Below are 27,658 nucleotides of genomic sequence, written 5' to 3'. Positions count from 1 at the left end.
AGTGTGTTTCCTACAGTGTTTCAAACAGGCCTGTGGAGAAGTCTGGATTAGATACTGGAAGTATCCCTCTTTGAGGCAACAACCTGGGAAAATAAATAATGGTGGCCTGTGCAAATTGGATTTATGGAGCTTTAACAGTGCTGACCCATGAATTTTGATAAATACATTTCTACTATTAATAAAGGCACTGAGCTGCTCAGCTATTGAGGGATGTCTAAAAGCTTTCTGGATGAGCAGCTGCAATGCACATTTTGCTGTATTGCTTTCCATAAATCCATAGCTGGGATCCTCCTGGCCATGTGCAAAGGTCTCTGGAGAGCACAGAGCTGGCACAGTCTGCTCCCCTCTCTCTGTTTGATCCTAGTGCAAGGAATAAAAAAAGTGTCACTGACTGGAAAACTCTGTTTTAAGTATTTTCAGCTAGATCTTCATTGTGTCCACCCAACAGCTTGACTTGAAGTCACTGTGACAGGGGAAGGAAGAGAATAATGAGGAATGTACTCCAGGATTAGGGACCAAAACTCTGCTGTTGGAGTTGCAGAGTTTCAGCTTTAGACAGAAAAGTCAAATGATGCTCCATCACTGCAGGAGGCTGCTGAAAGGATATTTGATGTACTCTGTGGAACTTTGCTATGTGCAGCTCTCAGTGTTACTCACAAAAGGAAAAACAGAAGGTCAATCCTTTCAGTGCAGATAAAGAGGGTGACCTGGATAGGGAAATGTGATCTAAAACAGGGGAGGCTGAACTTAAACTGGCAATTACAGCTCAGGAAAAAGATGCTGGAGTCCTCACTGATGGTTTGCCAAAATTGTAGCCTTGATGTGCAGATTAAAAGAAAAATACAGTGGTGTCATCAGGAAGGGTTTGGGCTTGCAAAATAACAAAGAGAACATCTCCTGCCTGTTGTGTAACAGCTTGGTGCACCCACATCTGTGCAGGTCTGGCCTCTGCTCATGGAATCCTATAATCATGGCATAATTTGGGTTGGAATGGACTTTTAAAGGTTGCCTAGTTCATCCCCTCTGCCATGGACAGGGATGGCTTGCACTAGGTCAGGTTGCTCAGAGCCCCATCCAACCCTGGTATTGAAAGTTTCCAGGGATGGGGCATCCCAACATCTCTGAGTAACCTCTGCCAATGTATTACCACCTCCACTGTGAAAACTTCTTCTTTACATCTAATCTAAATCAAACCTCTTTGTTTGAAACCATCACCTCTTGTGCTATGGCAACAGGACAACTTAGGATGTGAGAACATTGTGGATTTACAGCCCTAAGCAGGACAACTGAGATCAAGGGGATGGGGTAGCTGCAATACAAAGGGTTCTTTTTCTCTGGAGAGCAAAACATGCCAGCCCTACAAAATCATAAAGAGAATGTGGACCTGGTGCTTGATGAGAGTTAGAGGCCATTGATCAGTCTGGTGGATTGATTTAAAATGGATAAAAAGGACTTTATTTGGAGCAGGTGGGAGAATGAATTTCTGGAACTCACTGCCACAGGAGGCTGTGGAAACAAATAGGATCAGCAGGTTTATAAAAGGTAGAGCAGATTCATGAGCAGCAGCAGGCCAACAGGCAGATGCTGAAGGTAAGAGGCAGGAATGTAGCCTCTGGAATTGCTATTACTGCTTGTGTGGGAGCTGGAGGAACACAACCAAAGCTGGGCCCTCCCCAGATGGCATCTCCTGCTGCTGAAAAATGCAGAAAAACAACACAAGGAGAGAGGAAGCACTGATGTCACCAGCAGAGCACTGCCTGCATCTCAGCTCCAAGCAAAATCAGATCTCCCAGGTGGTTGCTGTGTGGTAGGAAGACAGAGCAACCAGCAGGAAGAAAGATTTTGCATTTCTATTCAATTTCCATCTCTGTAGTGAAAATCTAATCAATGCTTATTTTCTGTCTTCCACCACTTTTCCTTTTACCACTGGCAAAACAGCCAGTGGAGGAGGTGGGAGGATTCCAGAAAGTTTGAATTAAAGTATATTTCAATCATTCCTTATTTTCAGACTGCTTGCCTGAGGAAAAAAATCCCCTCTACCTCAAAAACTGATGGAAGCCACCTCCAAACATTCAATATCTCTGGGAAAAGACGGAGGGGGTAATGGGGTCACAGGGACAAGACCTTAGTGTCTCTTATTGTTAGCAGAGTAAATAAAAGGAGGAAACCTAGGAACTACAAACCAGTTGGGTTCAAGTAAAAAAAAAACAACAACAAAACAAACAGTGGGACTTTTAATCAAAGAAAGAGATGAGTAATAGTCATGGCCTTTGCCAAGAATGAATCCTTTCAGATGAGTCTGTTTTCCTTCCGTGACAGATTCCAGTTCTTTGTTTACCATTATTATTTACTGTTCTGTCATCAATAACTTGTTTTGTAGTGGAGAACATCCTTATTAAGTTCTCAGATGTTCCTGAGCTGGAGAGGCTGCCAGCACTGGCATAAAATTCAAAAGGATTCAGACAAATCAGGGAAGAAAAATCTTTTTTCAGCAGGAAAAATCTGACATTTAGGAAAGACTGGCTGTCCAAACACACAGCAAAGAAGCAGAAGACCTATTGGCTGCACCACTCATAGGTTACACTATTGCCATATTGAATTCCAATATGGGATGCATAAAGAACAGTCTGTAAAACACAGTCTGTAAATAATAAGAACAGTCTGTAAAACACATGATGTTTTCCCTCCTCATTCCAGCAAGAGGATCTCTCAACTGGTCTCCTAAGATCAGCTTCCAGCGAGGAATTAATTCTCTATCTTCCCACTGCTTGTTTTCTAGATTCCCCTTGCCACTGGGAAGATAGAAAATCCATGGGAAATTCCCGTTAAACTCCCCATGGATGCTTGGCCTCCTCCAGGAGTGTGTGTTTCTGTGTCCTCTCCAGGACACACTCCTTAGGGACACGACTATAGCCAACATAATAAGGTTAGAATCCAACTATCTGGACAACGCTGTTTGCAGCCCCACAAGAGCCTGGTGGAAGTCCTGTGGTGGGGTAAGTCATTACCATCAAGCTCATTTCCTGATGTTGTTGACTCCTCTTTCAATAAAAATGAGCTCTGAGATGCCACTTGCCTTGGTGTCACCGCAGAACAGAACACTGGGGGTGTCTTTGAACCCTGGGTGCTTTGTCCATCAAGAATAAATGAGAGCTGAGGAAGGCCTGCAGAGAGTGGAGACATCAAACCAGACATGACCTGGAGATACTTATTCTCTTTCTTCTGCTGAAGCTGCCTGGTGTGATTCAGCTTCCTGAGCGCTGCCATGCCTGGATCTGAGGGCTTTGTGCCCAAATCCTCCTCCTCAGCATCACCTGGGGCTGTTTCTGTGGCCATGCAGGAGTTGCCTCCAGCTCTCTCCTCAGCCCTGGAGCTGCAGCAATGCCAGCTGCAAAACCAGCCTGGGCCAGCACCAGGTAAATATTTGACCTGCTGTGCTCCACAGCTTGGCTGCTGTGTGGCTGATGGGTCCTGAGGCAGCTGGGCAGGGATGCAGCTCAGGGAGTGTCAGGACCCAGGACATCCCTCTGGCTGTCCTGAGCAGCCCAGACCCCTGCCAGGGGGCTCAGAGACCCTGGCACAGAGCCCAAAGTGCCCCTGTGGGTTTGATTATGACCCATGGAGCAAGTTACCAACCTTGTGTGAAGGTCTGCAGGCCACAACAGTTCAAGTAGAACATTAGTGAAGTTATCATGGGGTGGAAAAGTAGATTTTAGGGTTTTTGGTGTGGAGATTCAGGAGGCAAGATGGAGGGATTGTGGCATGTCCAGCCTTTCTCCTTCTTCTTCTTGGCCTCCATCTTCTGCTGTGATGTTGGCACAGGTTGGTTTAGAGTAGAAGCTCACTGTCTAACATAGGTGACAGGTATTGGAAAGTAATTGTAAACATTGTATATGTAGTTTTTAGTATAAACACATAATACCGCCCCGGGGCAGGCAGAGTGCCTCTGGCTGTTGTGCTGAGTGGACCTCGGCTGGACAGGAGAAAATTTTTTATAGGTAAGATACAACAAACAACTCTGAGACTGAGAAATGAAGAGCTCTGACTCCTTCTTCAAGCGCCAGGCTGGGAAAAGAGACTTTGGAACTTTTCTCGGGGTCACTCTGAGCAGCTAGAGACCCCGACAAGGGAGTGCCAAGCTGTGGTCAGCGTGTCTGTCCCACGGGGCTGGCTGTGTCACACAGCCACGGCCACCAAGGGATGCCCAGTGAGGGGACCCCAGTGCTCTGAGCCAGAGCAGGGGGCTCGGGGCTGGAACTCTCAGCAGGGCTGATGGGGAGGGGTCCTGCGCCCACCCCCGAGCTGGCACCAGTGTCCCCAAAGCCCTGGGGCTGGCTGGAAGCCCTGCTGCTCCCAGCCCTGCTGCTCCCAGCCCTCTGCCTGGCCCCGATAAAGCACCACGGCTGGAGGTCCCCATCTTGTGGCAGCAGGGACAAACGGCTGGGACAACACGAGCCCGGCGGTTCTCTGGCCAGGCAGAGCCCTGGCAAAGTGCTGCAGAGGCAGGACACTGCCAGTGCCACTCAACGTGTCCTGCTTGAGGGCACAGCACGGCTCGGGAGCAGTCAGAAGCTGAAGCAAGCTGGGAACAGCTCTCACCCCTCACATACACATTGTCCCCACACTGCTCTTACACCTTCTCTCCTGTACCCACCATGCTGGGGACCGTGAGGACCCTCAGTGGCTGGGTTTGGAGGAGTCCAAGTCCGTGCTGGATTTGATGCTGGCCCTTCCCAATGCTTTCCACAGCAGTTCACACCTCCTTGCACACCTGCGTGCCCTGAGTTCCCACCATATCCTGGTTCTCCATGAGATCCCCAGGACGTTGTGCCTACAGCTCTGCCTGGGCGATGTTCCTGGCTGGAAGGGTGGAACCTGCTCCAACACCTGCTCCATAAAGGTGGATCAGATTGGCCAGTGATGCCCTGACTGGCTTTCTCCTCCGTTCCTCACTGTGCCCAGGAACAGAGGGTGTGTGGGCTCATGACATCTGTGGTGCTTTGCAGAAGAGACTCTGAAGGGCCTCCTCCTCTCTTTGGAGTTTCTCCTGTCTCTGTGCATTCACTGACAGCGTCTGGAGGCCATGGGATTATGGAAGAGGCCATCCTTGCCAGTGCCAAGATCAGAGGAGCCTGTGGCAACCTGTCCTGGCTTTGTGAGCCACCCTGGGGCTTCCTTGATCCTTCCCCTCCTCACTGAGGACCTCCCAGCCCTTACCCAGCACCTGGCAGCTTGTAGCCTCCTGGGACTATCTGCTTTCCAGTCTCCCACCACACCCACAGCTGGAGGAGAGCCCACACGTTCCTTTATCAGCCCCCACCACGGCCACCCTGCTGTGGGGTGTGATAAGGGCTGGGGGGTGCAGACAGCAGCACAACCCCTGGGCTCCTTTTTGTGGAGCCCTTACACTGCCTCACACTGCTGGATCTGGACTGAGCCCCATCTGCTCCCCTTGCAGCTCCCCAGGGCCCCTCCACAGTGACACCCAGCAATGGGCCATTTGGAGGAGGCAGAAGAAGACCCAGTGTGCTGGGTGTGCAAGGAAAGATGTCCTGGCACAGGGAGCTCCTCAGGCTATTCGCACTCTGCTACCAGGCAGAGGGTCACTGGTGCCAGGAGCCCCTGTACTCCTGCGTAGATCTTCAGGAGGAGATGTCCTCTAGCTCTGTCCTGAACAAGGGTGCACGGGGCTGGTGGTGCAAGAGGGGATCCCAGTGTGGAATTCTGGGGGGACCCCCAGATCCATGAGTCTCTCCTCTGCACTGGTGCCCAGAAATGCTCTGTTTCCTACCATGGCAGCAAGGCAGAGTCTTGCCCAAATTCTTCCTCCTCTCAGGGACAGCAAAACCAGAGCCCTTTTCCTCCATGCACCCACCTGATGGGGAGACCTCCAGTCCAGACCCCCAGAGCACATCCCTCCCGCTCCCTTCCCGCGGGCAGAGCGCACAGAGCAGGACACCGGGGCTGCAGCACAAATGCAAGAGATTTTATTTCAGAACATTTGGCTGCTGGCTGTCGGAGGGCTGGTGGGGTGTTGGCTCCAGCTCTGGCCACAGCACACGCCTTAACGGTACTTGGCAGTCAGCACGGTGCCCACGGCACACAGGAACTTGTCCAGGGAAGCGTGCACCTCTGGGGTCAGCAGACCGGGGTTGCGGGTGGCCACTGTCACCAGGAAGCACTGGCCCAGCAGCTGGAAGGGAAAACGATGTGGTGAGCAAGGGAAGGAGAGAAGGGAGTAGCCAGGGGGTGCGGGAGGGAAGCTGGGCTGGTCACCCCTCCCCAGAGACTCACTTTGAAGTTGACAGGGTCCACACGGAGTTTTTGGGCGTGGAGGTCGCTGAGCTTGGAGAGGGCACCAGCGAGGTCATCGATGTGGTTGACAGCTTCCACCAGGGCGCCCGCCACCTTCTTGCCGTGCCCCTTGACCTGGGCAGAGCCCTTTCCTAGGTCGAAGTGGGGGAAGTAGGTCTTGGTGGCGGGGTAGGTGGCGAACATCCTGCAGAACAGAGGGGTTCAGAGACAGCTGAGACAGGGACAGGGTGGCAAAGGATGGGGACAAGAGGGGGCAGATGCGAGGGAGTCGGGGCTGGAGACGAGAGACAGAGGGTCACACAGGGGACACCCACGATACCTCTCCAGGGCATCGGCGCCATATTCGTCGGCCTGGCCGCCGATTTTGGCGAAAACGCCCTTGACGTTGGTCTTGTCTGCGGCGGACAGCACCATGGTGTCACCTCCGAGTCGGCAGCGCCAGCACGGGTGTCCCCGCTGCCCGCCGCCGCCCTTATATGCGGTGCTGGGGCTCCGCCCGGCCCGGGGCTGCTGGAGCCCGGCCAGGAGGGGCCGCCCTGCCCTGCCCTGCCCCGCCCCGCTCCGCTCCGCTCTGCCGGGCACCGGCACCGGCACCGGCACCAGCCCCGACTGGCATCGGCACCGGCACCGGCACCGGCACCGGCACCGGCACCGGCGGGCGGCTCTGCCTCGGGGTGCCGGCTCGGGGTTAAGGTCAGGGCTTGTCCCAGAGCGGGTGGGTGGTCTCTGCCCCGCGGACACATTTAGAGTTAGGCTTGGAGTTAGGATGCGGTTGTAGTGCCCAGGCTGCCATGGGTTGTGGTTAGGGTCTGCACTGGCACCAGCGAAGGAGCCCGTGTGTGTCCCTTGGTATGGGACTGGCACAGCCTGGATGTGTTCTGGCCAGGTGTTGGCACAGCAGCGTGGGGGAGTCTGTGCCCCACACCCCCACACAGCCCCGTGTGCACCTGCATGCACAGCCTGACCATCCACCAGCCTGAACACACCCCCCGAGCTGCCCCAGGACACACAGAGCACCATGTGCACCTGCATGCACAGCCTGACCATCCACCAGCCTGCACACACGCCCCGAGCTGCCCCAGGACACACACTGCCCCTCCACGCACTGCCAGCTGCCACCTGCACGTCCTTGTGCTGTCCCTGCTCAGCCCTCTGCCATCCAACACACCCAACACAACCAGCACGGCTGCCCCACTGCACTCCCTGCTCTGGTTCCTCAGCACACCCCACACCCGTGTACCCCACACCACCCCACAGTGTGTGTCCTCTGCAGCCCCTGCTCCCTGAGCCACTGTCAGGCCAGCAGAGCCCGGAGCTGCCCTGCCCCAGCCCCCTGTCATGCACTGTGAGTGCTGGCCCTGCTGCTCTGGAGCCATGGGATCAGCACTGGGCACTGCTGCAAGAGCTTTGGGAAGATACCAGGGATCACTGATGTCTGTGGTGAGCCCTGAGTGCTCCACATGATGAGGAGTGTAACAAGGGCAAGGAAGATGAGGGTGGTGAGGAAGGCAGGGAGGGTGAGGGGGTTCGCAGAGCTCGCAGTGGGTTCGGCAGGTGGCGCAGACCAGCAGTGACAGCTCACACCCGTGTTTCCTCCGCGGCTGAGGTTCTTATCATTTGTGTTTGGGGCAGATTAGCTCGGTCTGGCACTGCTTCAGAGTGGGGAGGGAGGGCAGGGGGGGCTGATTTTCTGGGAAACAGCAGCAGCAGCAGCAGGGCACTGTCTGCTGCATGTGTGTGCATGGGGAGAGCTGCCAAGGCAGCAGAGCCCTTCAGACCGGTGGCACAAAAACAAACGTGTGCAAATGCACATGAGCCCACTGGGATGTGGACTGGGATGTGTTTGGAGTGCTGCGGGTTCACCTGCAGGTGCTGCTGTGTTCAGAGACTGCCTGTTTGTGAGCAGGCAGGGTCCCTGCATGCCCCCACCTGCCTCCTGCCCACACCTGGATGCTCAGGCACCTCTCTCCTGCAGGATCTTATCTCTTCCTTCTGGTGTCACAGCACAGAGCAAACCCAGGGCTAATTTAGTATCTCGTAGCCCTTCACCAGTGACCACTGATTCTTTTAAAATTCAGGCTCCAAAATCCTGAAACCAGTGTTCCTATACTGGACTGCAGCTTTGCCCATCCCACTCCTACCCCGCCCAGGTCCCAGGGGACGAGCAGACACCTGAGGCAGGTGTGGAGGTTCTTCCCTGGCACTTGACTGGGATTTGTGGTTCAGGAGCTTGAGTCCCAGAACACTCTTTGTGCTTAATGGTCTGCGGTGGACTTTTTTCACTCCATGAATTCTCAGATTGCTTCTGGAGCTCATGCAAGCACTTAGCTCCTGTAGCACTCCTAATAAAGCCTTAAAAAGCCATCTTGATAGATAGAGACAGGCAGGATTTATCCTACACCCCCCAGCAATCCTTCAGGGGAATGCAAGGATCACATTTGTCTCGGTGCAGGCTTTGCCCTGCTCCCTGGAGAATTGCAGGCAAAGCTTCACTCCCTGGGTGCTGCCATCAGCTGCATCCCGTGCTGGGGAGGGCTGGAAGCCAGTAGGGCCCTGGGGACACCCAGGGAGCCCAGGGCTGGTGCTGCCCTTCCCGTACCTCATCCATCACACCTGCAGCCCCCTCCCTCCAGCAAGAACACTCCAGCCCAACCCAGCCCAGCCCAGCCCCCGGCCCCGGCACAAACGGAGGCGTTGCTGCAGCAAAAGAATATTTTTTTTTTTATTGATGGTACACAGGCACGGCTGACAGCTTATCTGTACTTCTCAGCCAGCACGCTGGCCACGGCCGACATGAACTTGTCGACGGCAGAGTGCACCTCGGGGCTGTAGTCCTTACCCAGGCGGGTAGCCAGCGCCACCTGCAAGCACTGCGACAGGAACTGCAAGGAAAAACGGGGCTTAGCACCAATGTCCCCATCCCTGTCCCACACCCGTGTCCACCCTCCCGCATCCCCTGCCCTCCCTCCCCTGTCTTTCATCCGCCAGCTCCCATCCCGATCCCTGTGCCCCATTCCCTGTCCCTCAGTCCCCATTCCGCATCCCCTGCTTCCTGTCCCCCCATTCTGATCCCTGTCCCCATTCCCCATTCCCCATTCCCCATTCCCCATCTCCCATTCCCCCTGCCTGCCTTGAAGTTGACGGGGTCCACACGCAGGTTGTAGGCGTGCAGGTTGCTGAGCTCAGACAGAGCCTGGCTGAGGTTGTCTATGTTCTTGATGGCAGTGCTCAGGGCAGCCACCACCTTCTTGCCATGGCCACGGACCTGGTCAGAGCCCGGGGACAGGTCGAAGTGGGGGAAGTAGGTCTTGGTCGGGGGGTAGGAGCAGAACATCCTGGCAGAGTGGGACAGTCAGTGGTGCTGATCCCAGCTGGCCCCACCACTCCGGCCCCTCTGTGGGGCTCCCACCCTCTTGTCCCCTGTCCCATGGGGTCCCCAGGTCTGTACCTCGTCAGGGCCTCGGCTCCGATTTCCTCCTCGGCGCCGCCCAGCTTGCCCCACATCTGCTGGATCAGCTTCTTGTCCTCGGCGGTCAGCATGGTGGCGGCTGCAGGAGTGGCCAGGGATTGGTGGCAGCAGCACTGCAGGGACGCCTTTTATAGCTGCTGGCACCTCCACCCAGCCTTATCTTATCACACTGAGGGGCGGGGGGATGGCCAGGCCCTGGGAGCGGCTGCAGCACTGCCTGGGGGGCCCCAGATGCCTCAGGGGGGCCCGACCCTAAGGAGGCCCCTGGGGGCCCCAGCGGCCTGTCCTGCCCCACTGCACCAGCCCAACACCACAATGGGGCAGGGGGCAGCACCTTACCAGGCTGCCTTGTGGACAGCAGCAGCCCCAGGCGTGTCCCAGGGGTGCCACAGCCTTGTCCACCCTGGCTGGCATGTCCTCAATGTTGTTAGTGTGATCCATTATTCTCCATGGATGGGCCGGGGTCCTCCTTGGCTCTGTGGGTGTTGGGGTAGGTCCCACAAGTGTCCCATGTCCCCTCCAGACTTTGGCACATCCAGCCCCTCTCTGCCCCAATAGCCCCATGGTCTCTGAGTAGGGGCCATGGACAGGCCTTCCCAGAGAATCCAGGTAGGGAACAGCCTTCTCTTTGGGTTCACAGTCTTCCCAAAGTCCATCCTGTGATGCTTGTCATTCTTGGACTCCTTCCCACCCCAATGTGTGCTCCTGACTCTCCCCATAAATGCTGGGAAATCCCTCAGACCCCATGGTGTCTGGTCATACAATAACAGAATGTTAGAATAATCAAATTATTCATGTTGGAAAAGGTGTCTAGGATCCTTGAGCCCAACCATTCCCCAAGGCCAGCCCTAAACCAGGTCCCCAGGAGCCACATCTACACATCTGCTAAATCCCTCCAGGGACAGGGACTCCACCACTGCCCTGGACAGCCTGTGCCAGTGCCTGAAAAGGCTTCCAGTGGAGAAATTTTTCCTAATATCCAACCTAAGCCTCTCCTGGCACAACCTGAGGCCATTTCCTCTGACTCTCACACCCTTCTGTCAGCCTCTGCAGGAAGGAGTTGGTGCAAACACAGGGTAAGGGACACACCAGATGCTGACCTAGCACATAAGTCATGGATTTAAACCTCCAGGTTACCTGACACCAGTGGATACAGAATGCTTTAAAAGCTGCTGTGGTGACATTTAGATGTTTGGAGCCATTTGATGGCCTGAGAGCTTCCACATCATGTCACCCTGGTTTTTTCTAAGCCTTCTGATGTTGACATTCTTGTAGTGAACTTTCTCACACACTTTCTGTAAATAACTCATTGTTTTGCATTTCTTTATGCAAGAGGAGAGAGTTGATGGACTGTTGGTTCGTCCAGTGTCATTGGAGAGGTGGCACTGTCACCCTCCAATCCGCTGTCACTTTTGTAGAACTATAAATATTGGAGTCAGAAAATAAACTTCCCTTTTTTCCTTCACCTTGAGAACGGTGGTGAGCTTGTGTTCTTTCATGTCCTATAGTGACAACATCACATTTCTCCCCCATGCACAAACACAGTCCCTAAATCCCAGGGATGAGATGAGGATGGCCACGTGCAGTGCTGGCTCAGGGTGGCCATCAGAGCAGGCTGAAGGCTTTGCCCCCACTGTTTCATGCCACAAGTCTCTGAGGCAGGAGCTGACATGGTCCTGTGCTTCAGGTTTTTGGCCAGACTGCCCCAGTAAAAGGCTGATGTTCCAGATTTTGTGTGAGCAGCATTTGCACAGCATCAAGCCTGTCCCTGCTTCTCACTCTGCCTCCACCCAGGGAATAGATTTTGAGGTGCTGGGAGAGGACACAGCCAGGCAGATAGGCCCAACTAATCAAAGAGTTATTTCATACCATATAACACCCTGCTCAGCAATCAAAGGGAAAAGAAGGGGTCTGAGGGAGTTTTAGGGGGGTTATTTATGGTTTTTGCTCATGAACTGGCTGAACAACAGCCTACCTGTGGGATGTGGTGAGTGCCTTTGCATCCCCTGTTTTGTTTTATTCCCTGTGCTTCCACTTAGTCTTCACTTACTAAACAATTATTTCTGTGTGTTTATTTGATCTTGACCCCCAATTTTTATTGCTTTTATCTTCCTTTGCCCTTCACCTCCTCCCACTGAGGTGAGTGGGCAGCTGGGGTGCAGTGGCTGCACAGTGGGGTTATCCCACAGAAGAAACACATCAGATACCACACCCCTACTCCATGGAGAGAGGCACAAGGAGAGGACAATGCCCTGCATTGCAATGCAGGTTTGTTCCAACAGGCTGGGATGGGTTTTGGATGGGTCCTAGCAGGGTAAAGACTTTGCTGGTCAGTCTGGAGACAGACTGTGATGGATATACCTTGGTGAGCAGCTGCAGTCACAGGGCTTCAGCCCATTCTGGGCTTCTGCTCAATGTTATGTTGCTCCCACTGAATGTTTATGTTATGTTATGTTATGTTATGTTATGTTATGTTATGTTATGTTTGTTATATGTTATGTTATCCCCACTGAATTGGCACATGAATGTTCATTAGTATATGAATTAGTACATGAGTTTATAAAGTTTAATATTCCCCCTCTATATTTTGTATACATTTCAGAACACCCCTGCCTGAACAGTCAGGTGTGGGCACAACATACTGAGAAGAAAGCACAGAGACCATAGCTCACATTTGAATTATTTATTGGGTTTTGCAGATGACTGAGCCCCTGCAGCAGGGATTTAAAGAGCTGCTGAGGAAGGGGTGATATCCCAGAGCCTGGCAGCAGGGCTGGGCTGTGGATGGGCCTCCCTCACCCTCTGTTGAGGTGATTTATCTGTACTTTTCTGTCAGAACAGAGGAAATATTGGACAGGAACTTGTCCCACGCAGCATGAACTTCTGGGGTGAAGTCACTGGGGTAGTGGGCAGCCACGGAGCACAGGATACAGTGGGAAAGCAGCTGTAAGGGAAAGCAGCATGAAATCCATCACAGTGAGTGCCAGGTATCAGTGTAGGGGTCTGCAATGGACCTTGGGCCCAGTGTGCCTGGGGATGACAGCTACATGTCCCAACCAGGCAGTGCTGCTGCCTGAGATGGGAGTGAAGAAGCACAGTTGTCTTTTTTATAGGGCAAAAGGCACTGCTTGATCCCCCTCCCTCTCCCATGTGTCCTTTCCTTCCTCAAGTGCAACAAAGTGGGACTGCTTATAATTTATCAAAACTTTGTTCAAGACAGGTGATGTAGCTTGATGTGTGAAGCAGATTCATGAATTACAGCAAAACCAGCAAATTTGAGTCTGCCTAACACAAACCACAGGAGCTCCCTCAGGAGTTCTTTCCCTGCACTGGGCCAGAACTTCTATTAAAAGACTCAATCTCAGGTTAAAAATCATATGAGAAACCAGCGCAGTCAGGGATCAAGCTGCCCTTAGCCCACATGACCTGTGGTCTGTAATTTTGTGATGGCAGGACCACCTTTGTGATGGCAGGGCCACCTTTCCACCCCTGAAAGCCTCTGTGCTCACTCACCTTGAAGTTCACGGGGTCCACCCTGAGGATGTAAGCGTGCAGCTCGCTGAGCTTGGCCAAAGCCTTGCGGATGTCATCGATGTTCTTCACGGCCTCTCCGATGGCACTCATCACCTTGGAGCCATGGCCACGGAGCTGAGCTGAGCCCTGGCTCAGATCAAAGTGAGGGAAGTAGGTTTTTGTCGGGGGGTAGCTGAAGAAAAGCCTGGAGGAGAACATGAGGAACAGGGTCAGCAGAAAAATGGTAAGAGGTGGTAAAACCTCAGAACAAGTGCAGTGTGAACCTTCTGCAGCATATGCAGATGAGACAGCAGGTTTATCTGTATGTACTAGAGAAGAATTAAGTGTTAAAGCTTGTTAAAAACTTAATGTAGTTATATGTTTGGTTTTGTTTGGTTTTGTTTTAATAAATAAAAGTCGCAGCTTGTCACCAAATTTCCTGTATTATATTATAACGAAGTTTCCAGGACCTTCAAACAAAAATGACAAAACAAGAATTTATATGAATGGTACTCAGAATCCTGAAAGGAGGATCACAGTACTTTATACTGAGCTGTAAAGAGCATTTCAATCACTTTCAATAACATAAAAATGTCTGATAATTTCCAGACCCTTTTATGCCATCCTGTTTAATTGGTATGGACTTTGAATTACTGTGCCATGCTTCATGCAGGGGGTCCAGCTGTCTTGTTTCCTAACAGTTTGTTACCTAACAACTGGAACAATGAAAACTGAGTGAATTTAGTGGACAGCTATTCTCTTAATGCATAAAAACTGTAAGAGAAAGTGCATCACTTGTACAATAAACCACTTCAAGTTTATCCCCTAACAGGGATAATGGTGTTTAGGACACCGAGTATGAATGGCTTTGAATTCCTCACCAGTGCTTCTGGCTATGAATTCTTCTGTATGGCTATAAAGAAAAAATAAACCTATTAAATTGTTAAAAAATAATGGTTTACTGCCAGATTGTGAAGCATTTAATAGCACAGATATAACTCCTGAAGATTACACATCAAACAGCACAACTCTTCATCAAGTCTCCCTGGTCCCAGCGTGCTCTCACTCTCCCAGGTTCTACATGAGATGCATCCCAACAGCAAAGCCCTCCTTGGGGGCCTGCTGGGGCCTTACCTCTCCAGTGATTCTGCCCCAATGGCATCAGCCTGGGTGGCCACCTTGGCCCAGATGGTGACCACGGCGGCTTTCTCGGCTTGGGTCAGCGTCATTGTGCAGGAGCTGCTGGCTCTGTCCCCTTGCAGTGACCGCTCAGAGCAGGTTTGGAGTCACCCCCTGGCAGCCCTGGTTATAAAGGGGAAGGGGGAGAGGGCCTTGGTGCCTGTCCACACTCATTGGTCACTCCAGAGGCCCACTGTGGACTGGGGGACACTTATCTCCCGAGAAGGAATGGCTACCCTGGCAAGGGTCAGCACGCTGTCCTCCTTGCCTGCTGGCCTTATCAGCTTCTTGCTTCTTAACTTAGAGGCTGTGTGGTCCAAAGAAATTGTCTGGACACGTATTGATACATGAGCAGAGAGATAATGCTGCAAAATTCCATTGATGAAGCTTTAGGAGACATGTCTAAGCTGAGGAGCGTGTGGGCTCCAGCACACTGAGGAGCCTGGAGAGAAATCTGCATTTCCCCCCTTGGGTCACAGATGTGAACACAAGACTCTGGGCCTTGCTGACCCAGCCACTTCCAGCATATGCGCAATATTTCACATAAAATGCTTTGTAGGTAGTGGTAGGGACAGGCTAGGAGATCTGTAGTGCAGCTCAGAGGAGAAATGAAATCCTGAATTTTAAGAGTAAGTGCAGATTTTGCCATTTGCTTCAGGACTTTGCCAGTCTCTGGCCAAGAATTAGGGATCACTTTACAATTGCTGCCTGTGGTAATACTGGTAGTAAGGACTTTGGGTACAGGAATAGAGAGTTTGTGAAATTGAGTATCGTGCTGGGAAAAAGTGTGTGTGTGAGAAAGCTCAATCAGATTTCTTTCTTTTTTTTATAATCCTCAAACTGCACATCTTTGATTTCTAATGGTGCGATCTTACTGTTAGTTGTTCCCTCACTATAGGACATGGAATACTATGACATGGACATGCTGCTCTTTTCAAGGTAAAAGAGAGTTTTTAAATTTTAACTCTAATATTTATAGATTTCTAAAAGTGACAGTGGATTGGAGGGTGGCAGTGCCACCTCTCCAATGACACTGGATATACAGTTTATCAAATTTCTTCTTTTCTATAAAAGAATGTAAAACAATAAGTTATTTACATAAAGTGTGTGAGAAAGTTTGTTACATACAAGAATGTAAACATCAGAAAGCTTAGAAAAATCTTAAAAAATCAGGGTGATAGTGCCATGCACTGTAGAATAGTCCTCAGCACTCCAGTCAGTGCTGGCTGTGTTGTGCTGTGTGCTGGACATGCACAAGAGCTGCTGGTCCCACAGCAGATGGCTGGTACCATCAGGGCACAGGTCCTGGCTGGGTGAAGGACCAAACAAGCAAAACAAAGACCAGCACAGGTCTGTAATCACAGATAAGTGGGCAAAGTGTCAAAGAAATACCCTACTGGACATGGTTGCTGCAGAACCTCTGGGAGTAAATATCCTGCCAGCACATAAAGCAGAGGTAAATCTCTTCGCCACGCTGATAAACGACAGCAGCCTCAGACATCAGACAGCACTGAGAGCTGGCAGCTGTGCAAAGAGCACTGCCTGGTGCAGAGGAGTCAGATAATGCTCTCTGCCCAAGCAGCCCTGCAGCCTTGTGTGGAGAAGGTTGGTGTGTCTCAGGCAGAGATGTGTCTGCATTTCACAGCAGCACTACCCCCTGCCACAGAGGGTGTTCCCAGCCATGCCAAAGGGAAAGCCCTTCCAGGGAATAATGATCTCTGGGTGGTGCATGGACTGGGGCATGCCCAGCCTATGGTTACCTGTACCAGAGCACAGGTGTCACACAGGAGCGTGCCCTGGAGCCCCTCAGGAGCCACAGGGAGCTGTGCTGTGCTGCTGGAAAGGTGCTGGGTTTGAGGTGGCACCCCTGTGTGTGTGCGTATGGCAGGGATCTCTTCTGTGCTGTCACATAGGCAGAGGTCTCTCCTCTCTGGGTAGACTCCATAGCCTGGAGGAGTTGATCCATACTCTACAGACACCACTTTCCTGGGCTGTGCCTCTGCCACTGCATCCTGGGCTCAGGTGGGAATGAACCAGTGCTAGGGTCAGAACCAGGGATGGGGTCAGACAGCAACTTCTGTATCCTCTGGTGTCCCCACTTTGCTGGGGAAGTGGCACTTGCAGAAGGACTCTGACCTGCTTCTCTGCATGCCATCTGTCACACAAATTAGAATAAACCTTGGGCTTTCCCAAAAGGCAGGCACAAAGCACTTGGGGCCTCTGAGCCTGCAAGCCTGGCTGGGTTTGGGAATCTTGAATTATCATCCTCTCCATGGAGGCCAACAATTCCTCTGGGATTTAATTTCAGATTGTGTTCAGTGCCACAGCTCCTCCTCAGTCCTGACCACGGGCTGGGTAATTCACTCACTTTAAGAGGGGATATGAAAGCAGACTCATCTGAGACACAAGGAAGACAATTGTTTTACCACAGAGAATATAATCAGAGGGCTCTTTGTATACCTTCCCTTTGACAGTGCCATACACATCCCCTGAAAACCCAGAGCTCACTCTGGCTACAGAGGTGCAGAGCAGTGCAATCTCCAGTTCAAAGTGCCACTGGCAGAGCCAAAGCAAGGAAAACATGGCATTTAAGTTTATACAACTTAAATGGATGGCAGTACCAAGAGAGGCTGTATTCATCATCCCTTGCTACACACATTTCCAAACCCTGCAGTTTTCCCATAGAAAATTTACTTTGAAAATATAGATGCTGTTGTGAAATATCAATTTGCATAATGTTTTTGTCTCCTCCCCAAAGTGCTGCCTCTTATGTGTCGTGTTCATGGCAGTGCTCCAAGCTCTCCTCAGTGAGAGTGCTTTTAATCAGGGTTTACTCAACCAAGCTGTGACCCAGATAAACACAGGGATAAGGCACAGACCATGAGGATTCCTTCCTATTCTGTGTAACCTGGGCATTGCTTCTCTGTGACTGCAGGATTAAGGTTTGTGTGCACACAGAGTGATGTCTGCACAGGAGGATTCATCATCACTGAAATCATTATGGAGTTTCAATTATTTTTCTGAGAGTTACTCCTGCACTATCTCAAATGCCAGAGCAGCCAAAATGTGACAGTGGTTTGCTAGAAGGAGCTCATTGCTCACTCAGGATCAGGACTGTGCTGGGGATTGTTGTGGGAACAAGCCTGGTGGGAGAAGTCTACTCCTCAACACAACGTGACATGGAAAATGACCTGGCTTTGCATGGACCTCTCAGCCAAATTCCTCATTCCAGTGCTCCAGCTACCCATGAGGTAGAGGGACAAGAGAGTCCTGGCCTCAGGAATACAAAGAGCTGGACACGATGATTGCTGCTGTTCCTCTGCCACAGGGCCAGTAGAAAAGACATTTCTTCTGGGAACATGGGGAAAGCTCATGGGATTCCCTCATGGAGAAACCCCACCAAACCTGCCTTCCTCTCTTGCTGCTGCTTCTCATGATGATCCACAGCTCCACTGCAGAATGTCAACCTTTGGGCTGGTCATGAATCTTTGTCAGAAAATCACCAAAGGGGATTTTTAAAAAAAAAAATTATTGTAGGTCCTTTTTAATCCAAAATCTGTTCCAAAAGCCGGCTACCAGAATTTCTCATTTTAAACAGCAGAAGCAAGAAACAGACCTGTTAGCTAATTGTAAAAGTGGGATTCTAATTTCCAACAGCCCTGATTGTAAATCCAGTTGAGTGGCACCATTGTGAGATCAGGGATAACTTTCCCCATGGGCCTGTATTATCCACAGGAATTGCCTTCCCCTCAAGGAGAATGCTGTGGATAAGGGGGGGACATATAACTGCTCTAACTCTGGAATATTTGAGGCATATATATTTTGAAAGTCTGGAAAGTGGAGTCTAAATCCTGGCTTTACTCTTTAATTTCCTACCACGGCTTGAAGAACTTGCAATCATTGCTTTAAACGACAAGGCTAACTACAATTAAATGTCCAAGAGCTGGGAATGACAGATAGGCCTATAATTTATTATTTGAGAAAGTGAAATTATATTTTGAAGGAGGCACAGTGAAATTTTAAGATGACAGCCCAGTGCTGGTGTACAAGGAGTGCTCTGCTGTGATAACACGACTGGTCTTTAATCACCCCAGGACAACTCTCTCCCCTCAGCATTGCCTTCTCTTGCTCAATTGTTATCACTGGCCTTGTGCAGAATGGCCCTGCAGATTATACCCTGCTGGGGCTGCTCATCTTCAGCCACCCACCTCTGTTCTGTGTCCCTGGGGGGACTGCAGAGCAAAACCCAGAGTGGGGATAGCTCAGAGTGTCCAAGCATCTAAGTAATGCAATGAAATACAGAAGAATTTGCATAAAACCCCAGGGCATCCTCAAATATAATTGCTGATAACTTCTGATCTTGCTTAAACACACAAAAAAAAAATGAAGGCACCAAGACTGCTGCCAGGGGAGTAATGTCACCCTTCCTAATGCAGAGGCAGGATGAAAGCACAGGAACCATGAGGCAGGGTGTGTCAGAGCTGTGAACATGAGCAACAAGCCCAAGGCAGCCTTTCCATGAGCATGGGGAGCCCACAGGTCTCACTTCCACAGCTGCCCCCCTGCAGGCACCCTGGTGTCACAGAATCATTAGGGCTGGAAAAGCCCTCTGCAATCATTCATCTGCAATATTGGCATGCTGGATTTGGCAGCTCTGATGGAAGGAATCTACTGCCAGATGGTGGAAGAATGGAGAGGGACTGGAAGGGAAGACAGAGGGATTCTCCACCTGCAAATCCACCCTCAGTGGCACCCAGGCCACATTCAGCTCTTGCATCCCATCTTTTGTCCATGGCAAACCCAGGAGAGGTCATCAGTTCCTCTCCCATTAGGGGACAAAGCATCCATGGCCTCATTCCAACCCACAAAAAATTCACTCTGTTCTCACAATTAATTTACCCTTCTGCTCAATGTGCAGCACATGTGTAATTAGCTTCAGAAAGGCAGAAATGTTATTTCAAAAAACTGTTTGAAATGTCCCAAAGAGGCATTGCAGCAGGTTTTACCCAGTGTTCCTTTATTTCCATTCGCACTCTAATTACCCATGAGCGTCCTTATTTAATACTGTTTTATAGAGCTCTTCTTTTCTTCCCTGTTGCTACTAGAAAATTGCTGATGTAGAAAAAAAAAGAGGGAAAGAGTCATGAGAAGAGTCATGGCAGACTGAGTGCACTTTGAGAAATCCCTATTCACACACACACTACAAGGTGTTAGGTTAAACTAGCACTGTCAAGCCCACCACTAAACCATGTCCCAAAGTGTCACATCCACACGTTTTTTGAAGACTTCCAGGGGTTGTGATTCCACCACTGCCCTGGGCAGTTCCACTCTTCCATGAGGATGATAACCTGGGTGGGTGTGCATGTAGGGGAGATGATGAGCCCTCAGTGCTCTTTGTTACCAGCTCTCAGGAAAGTTCTGGAGTTCACTGAACTGTCTGAAAGCCCACAAATGACCCAAAGTGGCCAAGTAACAGCATTGGGTGCTCCAGGATCCAGTGGGCCCTGTGGAGGGATCCAGGGCTGGGGCCACCATGCGCTGTTTGGGTACAGGGCTGAACTGGGGGTGCTGGGCCATGTTGGGGCCTCTGGGCCATTCTGGGGGTGCTGGGCCATGTTGGGGCCACTGGGCTGAGCTGGGAGGTGCTGGCTGCAGGCGTGTGAAGCACTGGAATGAACTGGGAGTGCGTGGAACAGGGAGTGGTGTCCATGGGACACTGGGGTGATTGAGAGAAAGTAAGCATCAGGTGATGGTCAGAACTGGGGGGACTGGGCTGTACTGGGAACAGGAACAGGGCTGTGTGTGAGGTGCTGGTCTGAAATGGGAGCACTGGGCTGTACTGGGAACAAGCTGTGGGGCCGTGAGATGCTGGACAGAACTGGGGCAACTTGCGTATATTGGTGATGGGGTTGTGTGTGAGATGCTGGTCTGAACTGGAGGCACTGGGCTGTACTGGGGATGAGGCTGTAGTGAAGTGCTGGCCTGAACTGGGAGCACTGGGCTGTACTGGGGATGGGGCTGTGTGTGAGGTGCTGGTCTGAACTGGGGGCACTGGGCTGTACTGGGAATGAGCCGTTGGGCCATGAAATGCTGGTCAGAATTGGGGGCACTGGGCTGCACTGGACACAGGCCGTGGGGCGCAGGACCCGAGCAGAGGCGGCCCCGGTACAGCTGCCCCCGAACAGAGCCCCTCCGGGCAGAGCCAGCCCCGGGCACAGCCGCCCCCGGGCAGAGCCGCCCCCGGCAGAGCCGTCCCGGCCGCACCGTCCCGCCGGTGCCCGTAGCGGCGGCCGCACCGTGTGCCGGCGGAAGCGGAAGGCGCCGCGGCCGGGCCCTTCCTGCGGGAAGGCCGAGCCGGCATGGGCGAGAGCACCAGCCCCATCAGCGTGATCCTGGTGAGCTCGGGCAGCCGCGGCAACAAGCTGCTGTTCCGCTTCCCGTTCCAGCGCGGCGCCGAGCACCCCGCCGCGCAGGACAGTAAGTGCCGCCGCCGGGAGCTGCGGCTGCCCCCGCCCGCAGCAGCCTCTGCCGGGGCCTCGCATCCTCCCCTGGGGGGCCGGTACCCCACACGGACCCCTCACACCGCCCGTGGGGGCCCCTCACATCCTTCACATTGTCCATGGGGGCCTGGCACCCCTCACCTGGCACTCCGCACCACTCACACTGTCTGTATGTATCTGTCATCCCACCCAGACACCCCTCACACTGTCTGTGTGCACCTGTCATCCCCCCTTACACTCTGTGGGTACCTGCCATCCCCCCCAGATACCCCTCACACTGCCTGTGTTTCTGTCATCCCCTACACACCCCTCACACTGTCTGTGGGTACCTGTCATCCCCCCCTCACACTCTCTGGGTACCTGTCATCCCCCCCACAGCCCTCACACTCTCTGTGGGTACCTGGCTCCCCTCACTCCCCCTCTCCATGAGGACCTGCCACCCCTCACAGCTCCCCATGGGACTCTGCATCTCTCAGCCCTTGCCCTGCAGTGCCCTCACTCCCACCAGGTGCCCTGGGACCCTCTCATCCATCAACTGAACCACATTAGTGCCAGGTGTCACTGTCTGCCTGGTACTTTACCTTCTGCCCCTGGGCCAGGTGAATCCTGTGGGGTTTGGGAGCTGCAGGGGAAGGAGGAGGCAGGATGAAAAGGAAGGCACTGATTTAGAAGAAATGATTCAGTAAACACTACAAGCTTTAATCAGTAATGGGTAGGAATTAAAAAATTTTACTCTGTAGTCTTGTGCTGGAGGAGGTTTAATTTCTCCTGGAAAAGAGGAGCATGGAATTATTCAGGTGCCAGCACTGCTTGCACCTCTTACTTTGAGGCACGTGATTTGGGACAGTGCCTGTGTCTGGACTGGGACCAGTATCAGAGCAGGGCCTAAAGGTGCTGTGGGGTGATGGAGCTGTGTGATTTGGGTGGTGTGCTGGTGGCTGGGTGTCAGGAGAAGTTTAACTCCTCTGCTTAGGTTGTGAGTCAGTTTATGAAGAGAGATTCATCTCTAATTCCCTTTCCACTTTTATAGGTGAAATATGAAAAGTTGTTTATTTTGCTGATTGTTTCCCTGCCACCCCTCCTCCTGCTTTTTGTTGATAAAGGATTTCCCTTCCTATGACTTTGGGAGCATTGTAATTGTCCCAAAACCTGAGCAATAAGGAGGGAAATGGCATTGGTCAGACTTTTACTTTTCACTCTTGCACTACAAGCTGTTACCTGCGTCAGTTTCTGTGTATGTTTCACTTTCTCCTCTTCATCCCCTGAATGATAAAAATTTTCCAGTTTTTTTAATGTTCTTTTGAGTGAGAATAGAAAGACATACATACACACACACATTAAGCAGATTTTTCCTGGGTAAATTTATCTTTATTCTTTGCTTCAGACAAACCAAGGAGTCGATATGCTGTGAATAGCTCTGGTGACACCACAGAAGATCAAGATGGGGACTCCAGGTAGGAGGGAAAACATTTCTTCTGCCTAAGAGGTTGAAATGGAGGAGAGACAGCCTCCTGCTCTCTTGCCTCCTAGTTCCTAGGCACATTCTCTTGGACTCTGTAGAAGACAACCTGGCAAAAAATGCTTTAATATCAAGTTATGAGCACCTTAGTGCTTAGTAAAGAGGATTGTCTCAGCAGGGAATGCTGCTGAATCTCTTGTTTCCTGGGCAAGATCAGCTATTCTTGCTTGTTAGAAGGGCAATATTGCCCTTTCAAAACTAGGAGTATTAATCCTCTGGCAAAATCCCACTTTCCTTTACCTGCCTACTCCTAACTGGATATATTTTTGAGTTGCCTCAACTTCTTCCCTAGCTCATGTAATGTTCTATTGGAATTGCTGTGCACTAATGAATAACTAATTTTGTTTCTCCAGACAGAGCTGCTGTTGTGTCAGTGGAGTGACACAGTGGCTCAAAAGGAAACTGACACTTGAAAAGAGTTTTTTAAGTACAGGAAATCAGAGGGTAACAAATGCACTGAAAATAGGCAGTGTGGTGCTCAGCGTGTGTGTATTTATGGATGGACCCTCTAATTAGTTTTGCTGAACATTTGAAATCTGCTGCATAGTTCTAAATTTATCACTACTAGATAGGAGAGAAATCTGGGAGAGAAAAAGTCTTTTTGTCTGTTGGCGCATAGTTCACTTGCAGATCTTTTTTCTGATATGTATTTTAATTTCCAGTATTAATAAAAAAGAGGTATTTGCTGCTCTTCTCTTTTATAAGGGTACTAAAGAAGTAATCATCACTTTGTAACTGTAAGATTGTTGTTAACTTTATGGCAGAGAATGGTTTAGCTGAAATTAAAGTCACCCACATGACTGTAAACATCCATCAGTTAATTTCATTTTCCAGGACTGGGATCTTATGAAAACACATTTTGCTTGAGATAATTTGTATCTCTTGCCATTCTGATGCCTTTGAAACCTTCAAACACAACCTTTGGCCGTGTGTCCAGTGAGTGCAGCATGGACAGGGCACAGCTGCAGAGGGAGCAAACCATATGTATGTTGGGGAACTGGTGACTGGCCTTTCAGGCTGGGCTGTGGGCAGCAGGAGAGCTCAGTGTTCAAACCCCTGGCTCTAGAGGTTCCCTAGGCAGATTAAGAAGGTGTTGGAATGATACCAACTTCTGTCTGACACTGATTCTTGTTGCCTCTGCTGTTTTGGCAGGTTGGACAAAGCCCTTAATGTGTGGCTGTGTTTATTGTATGTTGCCTGTGTTGCTGAGTTGGTGTGAGACAATGTGTGGTTACTGCAGTGATGTAGGAAAAGCTTTTATCATTTCAAATTATGGTCAGGTGAGAAAACTGCTGGTGTTTCCTGAAACAAATTTTTAAATTGAATGTGCTGGCATGTAACCTACACTAAACAAATATTTAGATTGTTTCATTGTAGTGATGTCCAGAACACTGGGCATGAAAGTTCATGCTTAATCTCCTGGTCAGGTACTTGTTACTAGTAAAAGATTTTTTTTCAGATCTGTCTGTATCTCCCATGCATATGAAAAGGGAAATAGAAGAGCAGCAGCATTTCTGTCGCTCTGAAAGTTTATTTCCACACTGCTAGTTCTGCTTATATGGCTGGGCATCTGCTTTCTGAAATTCAAAATCCCTTTCAAAATTGTGTTTGTTTCCAGTTTGATTACTGAAAGCTTTTTCCCAGCAGCAGTGCAATCATCACTCTTAAGTCCCCTGCATCCCAACAGCTGATGTAGCAGTTAAATATGTCCTCTTCAGTGGTCCCTGATAGCAGAACATGCTCATGCTCTTTATATACTGAGTGCTGGTAATTTAAATTAGACAAGAGGAGCTTTGTTGGCAAAGTTTGTATTTCGCTGACTGATGAGGTGGGAAAAATATGCAAGTTTTAAGTACGCAGATGCTTCTTCCAGCAGAAGACAAAAAGGCATCTTCAAAACTGTGCAATGGATTGCTCCAACTTTGATTTGTATCAGGCAGTTTTAGGAGTAACAGAGGTTGGTGCCTTGGGACAGAAGAGATTCCAAGGGGAGAGTGAAGGCAGAAAAGTGCAGATCCCCTGGAGGGAGGGAGATGCACCTGCTTTGTAAGCTGGGAAAGGAAAGGAGTTTAACCTTCCTATGCCACAGAACCAATATCATAATTGATTTTTTTCCTCACCAACATTATGAATTTTTGCTTCAGTTTGTGTGTTTCCATTGAAGATCAGGTTGTGGGGACCAGGAATGGAGCAACTGGTTTTGTGAGAGCCATTCCTTCAGTGGCAGCTCCATCCCTGTAAGATCCTTCTGCAGTGCAGAGTTCCCTTCCTGGACACTCAGTGCACATGGAGAGAGTTCATCATCATGAAGTCCAGTCTGTTTTCTGATGATTTTCTGTCTGAAATTGTCCACAATAAAAGTAATTTGTGAAGTGTTTTTGTATTATTTTTGGAAGACTTCATTGAGTTAGAGTTGGAAGAAGGTTGTTTTCAATCCCTGCATGACAGGAGCTCCCATGGGTGGTTTTGGTGGCACACAGTGAGGCTGTGGAATGGGCAGACTGCTAGGTTGAGTTGGTGGTGTATGGCAAGTTTGATAATGTTGTAGGGTTGGGCTTTTCCCACTGCATGCTCAGTACAAAGGTTATTTCAGATTTATCTTGTAGCTGCAATAGTTCCTAAGAGGCTCGGAGTCATCCTTTTTTATATTGGATGCCTGTCTTTAATTTATTAGTAATCTAGTACCAATTGTGTCCTAGGGAAGATTTACTGTTGCCTTTTCCCCATAGCTATTGGAACCCAGATCAATTACTTTGGAACTGACCTTTCTTAATGCTCTCAGGAGGGACAAAATCAGATCAGTTTAGGTGCCTTAACTCCATTTCCATGTAGCATATTTGTACAGATAATTGGATTTCTTTTAGCCTCCAGGCACAATTTCCTGGTCATTGTTATGCTTTTTGGTTTTTTTTATAGACAATGGCAGCTTATTCCTGATAATCCTTCCCCAGGTTCCTGGGGTGTGTTTGCTTGTATTCATTTCTGCTCAATGGGGCTGTGTTTGGGTCTTCAGAGTACATATTTTATTTCCTGCTGAAAGCAAGTTGAGCAGCAAAAGTGTTTGAGGTGTGTTGATGGTGGCCACGCAACAAAAAGGTATTCAGAAGGCTGTCACTGTCAAAACAAATTGCTTGTCAAGTGTCTCTCTTTGTTGGCTTCTTCTCAGCCTTTCATCATTTGCACTTTTCAAAAACATCCTTCAGTTTCTGAGTGTTTTACCAGGAATACACCCCCTCCCAATGTTTATGGAGATGCCTGCCAGTCTTCTTTCTTTCCCCTGAAAAAAGATGAGGCAATTACTCCTTTAAAGCCATAACATAATGCTATGTTAAATTGGTTTGAAATAGTTTTTTTGGTAGTTTTTCTGAAGGTGGTATAGCCAGCAGGCAAATATTCTAATGAGGAGGCACATATAGTAACATATGTTACAGCAGACTTTGCATTTTTAGTAGCAGAACTCACTAACTGAAGGACTTTTAGCAAATTTAGCAAATGCTTCTGTTATAAAAACCCCTAAGTTCCTGACAAACAAGGGTTTGAATGTCCCTTTCTAACAAACAGTAGTTCTCCTGTGATAACATTTGTTTCCTCTGTCCCTCTTTCACTGGACTCCAGTGTTGTTCCTTGTATTTGTTCTGAAAGGCTTCCTTTCTGTAAGCCTGTGCTTTTCCATTCATGCACCCATTCCTTGAGACACCCTTCCTGTAATGTCACCCCATTGTGTAGTTTGTCACTTGGGCTCTCCAGGTTCTCTTTTCATCATCACTGGCAGAAATCTGTGTTTTGTATTAAGTAATTGTTGGAGGTTTTCAGTTTGCCTCCCTTTTCTCCTGTGGGTTAGTAGAAAGCTTTTATCAGATTAATTTTTCAGTACATTTATGAAGTTGTTTTATGAAACAAGTCCTTTTTAATCTTAATTGGGGGGAAAAGTGGCAGTTGGATGTTAAAATGGAAACAGGTGTTTCTGATGTAAAAGTGAGTACAGGTGCTAACTCAGTCCTGCTCTGTACACCTGTTGTAAAGAAGGGTTTAGGATTCTTTGCCTTGAAAGCTTTTTCAATCTCCTTTTCCTAAGCTGTGCTTATTGCCTGGGGCACAGAGAGGGGCAGGGAAGGATTTTTCAGTGTGCTGTGAGTCTGGCCAGCCTTGTGCCTGCTGTGTGCATCCCTGCAGGAGCAGTGGTGCCTGTGTGTGCCCTTCACAGAATCCTGCAATAACAAACACTTGGCATCCTCTTTTCCTAAGTCTTGTGGGTATGGAAGCTCCAGAATCAACTGGGAAGAGCTGGGGGTTGTTTGGGGCTGCATGGGAGCTTCTTTGCTGGAAATGATAGCAATAGTCTAGCAAAGAAACTGAGGTTTAGAGTCTGCTCTAAATCAGGCTGCAACCTCTGCTGTTTCTCTTAAGGTAAGCATGAATTAAAAAGTGTCCTGGAAATCAGCTCCATAAATGCTGTGTACTGCAGGAAAACACATGGCAGCAGCCACTGCTAGTGCAAGGACTAAATTACCTCAGCCTGTTTTCTCCATGTCGTCAAACAGCCTGCAATGTATCCCTGGAATTCACCTTCCATTAACTTCAGACTCTGCTCAACAGTTACATTTCCTTTACAGGAGTTTAACCCTTAATAGTTCATCCTTGTTTTTAATATGATCTCTTTTTTTTCTCTTTTGTATTTTGTGTACTTGCCTCGTTTATTTTCTTTTGTTATGTTTTGTTTTGTGTTTATGGCCATGTTCCCATTTCAGAGACCAATGTCCTCTAACTGATGAGCAATTGGTTTCAGGGTAAGACCAAACATTCTAAACAATCACCTTTGTCTAGAATGGCTTTCTTTTCTCACCATCCTTTTAATTGTGCTTTTGTTTCTGGTTTCTGTTTTACACTGAATGATGAGAAAATAATATGCTAAATCACAGTGTCTGTAGGAAATGTATTGCTAAAGGTTTGTGCTAGGATAATTACCAAGGTCCTACTAACATTTCTGTGCTTCCTGTAGGGAATCCAGAATGGGTGTGGCACTGTCCCCTCTGTGAATTGGGAAAAGCTGGGAGGCTCTGGGAGTGCACCAAGTATAACCTTGGCATTGTAGTTATTCCAGCAAGGAGCCCTGAATCAAATTGTTTTCTGAGGAGAAGTGGCTTGAAAGTGCAGCTCAGTGAG

At 49.8% G+C, this 27,658-nt stretch overlaps 4 protein-coding genes across 8 annotated transcripts in view; 1 reads left to right on the top strand and 3 right to left on the bottom strand.

Moving 5' to 3' along the window:
* Positions 1–5,965: 5,965 nt before the first annotated feature.
* Positions 5,966–6,894, bottom strand: LOC132080743 (hemoglobin subunit alpha-A). The gene is made up of 3 exons (XM_059484012.1): positions 6,635–6,894; positions 6,295–6,499; positions 5,966–6,193 (listed from the first exon to the last, which is right to left on the bottom strand). Exons 1-3 carry the CDS (start codon positions 6,727–6,729, stop codon positions 6,065–6,067), a joined length of 429 nt encoding a protein of 142 aa, XP_059339995.1. The 5' UTR covers positions 6,730–6,894; the 3' UTR covers positions 5,966–6,064.
* Positions 6,895–9,013: 2,119 nt separating this feature from the next.
* On the bottom strand, positions 9,014–9,998 carry LOC132080805 (hemoglobin subunit alpha-D). Its single transcript, XM_059484106.1, has 3 exons — positions 9,764–9,998; positions 9,446–9,650; positions 9,014–9,197 (listed from the first exon to the last, which is right to left on the bottom strand). Exons 1-3 carry the CDS (start codon positions 9,853–9,855, stop codon positions 9,069–9,071), a joined length of 426 nt encoding a protein of 141 aa, XP_059340089.1. The 5' UTR covers positions 9,856–9,998; the 3' UTR covers positions 9,014–9,068.
* A 2,601-nt stretch (positions 9,999–12,599) lies between these two features.
* On the bottom strand, positions 12,600–14,663 carry LOC132080756 (hemoglobin subunit pi). The gene is made up of 3 exons (XM_059484040.1): positions 14,432–14,663; positions 13,298–13,502; positions 12,600–12,728 (listed from the first exon to the last, which is right to left on the bottom strand). Exons 1-3 carry the CDS (start codon positions 14,524–14,526, stop codon positions 12,600–12,602), a joined length of 429 nt encoding a protein of 142 aa, XP_059340023.1. The 5' UTR covers positions 14,527–14,663.
* A 6,124-nt stretch (positions 14,664–20,787) lies between these two features.
* Positions 20,788–27,658, top strand: part of NPRL3 (NPR3 like, GATOR1 complex subunit) — a 42,415-nt gene continuing 35,544 nt past the window's right edge. For 2 of the 5 annotated variants that reach the window (XM_059484090.1, XM_059484088.1), the window contains exons 1-3: positions 20,788–20,953; positions 22,361–22,430; positions 27,244–27,282. In XM_059484090.1, the coding sequence (XP_059340073.1) occupies positions 20,836–20,953; positions 22,361–22,430; positions 27,244–27,282 (227 nt within the window). In that variant the 5' untranslated portion in view covers positions 20,788–20,835. Of the gene's footprint in view, positions 20,954–22,360; positions 22,431–27,243; positions 27,283–27,494; positions 27,654–27,658 lie in introns of all 5 variants that reach the window. The other 3 variants (XM_059484091.1, XM_059484089.1, XM_059484092.1) reach the window with 2 other exon arrangements.

The sequence above is a fragment of the Ammospiza nelsoni genome, chromosome 17, assembly GCF_027579445.1.
Source record: "Ammospiza nelsoni isolate bAmmNel1 chromosome 17, bAmmNel1.pri, whole genome shotgun sequence".
Classification (NCBI taxonomy): Eukaryota; Metazoa; Chordata; class Aves; order Passeriformes; family Passerellidae; genus Ammospiza; species Ammospiza nelsoni.
The sequence above is the reverse complement of the archived record's forward strand: the minus strand, read 5'-3'. Positions and strand labels throughout refer to the sequence as shown.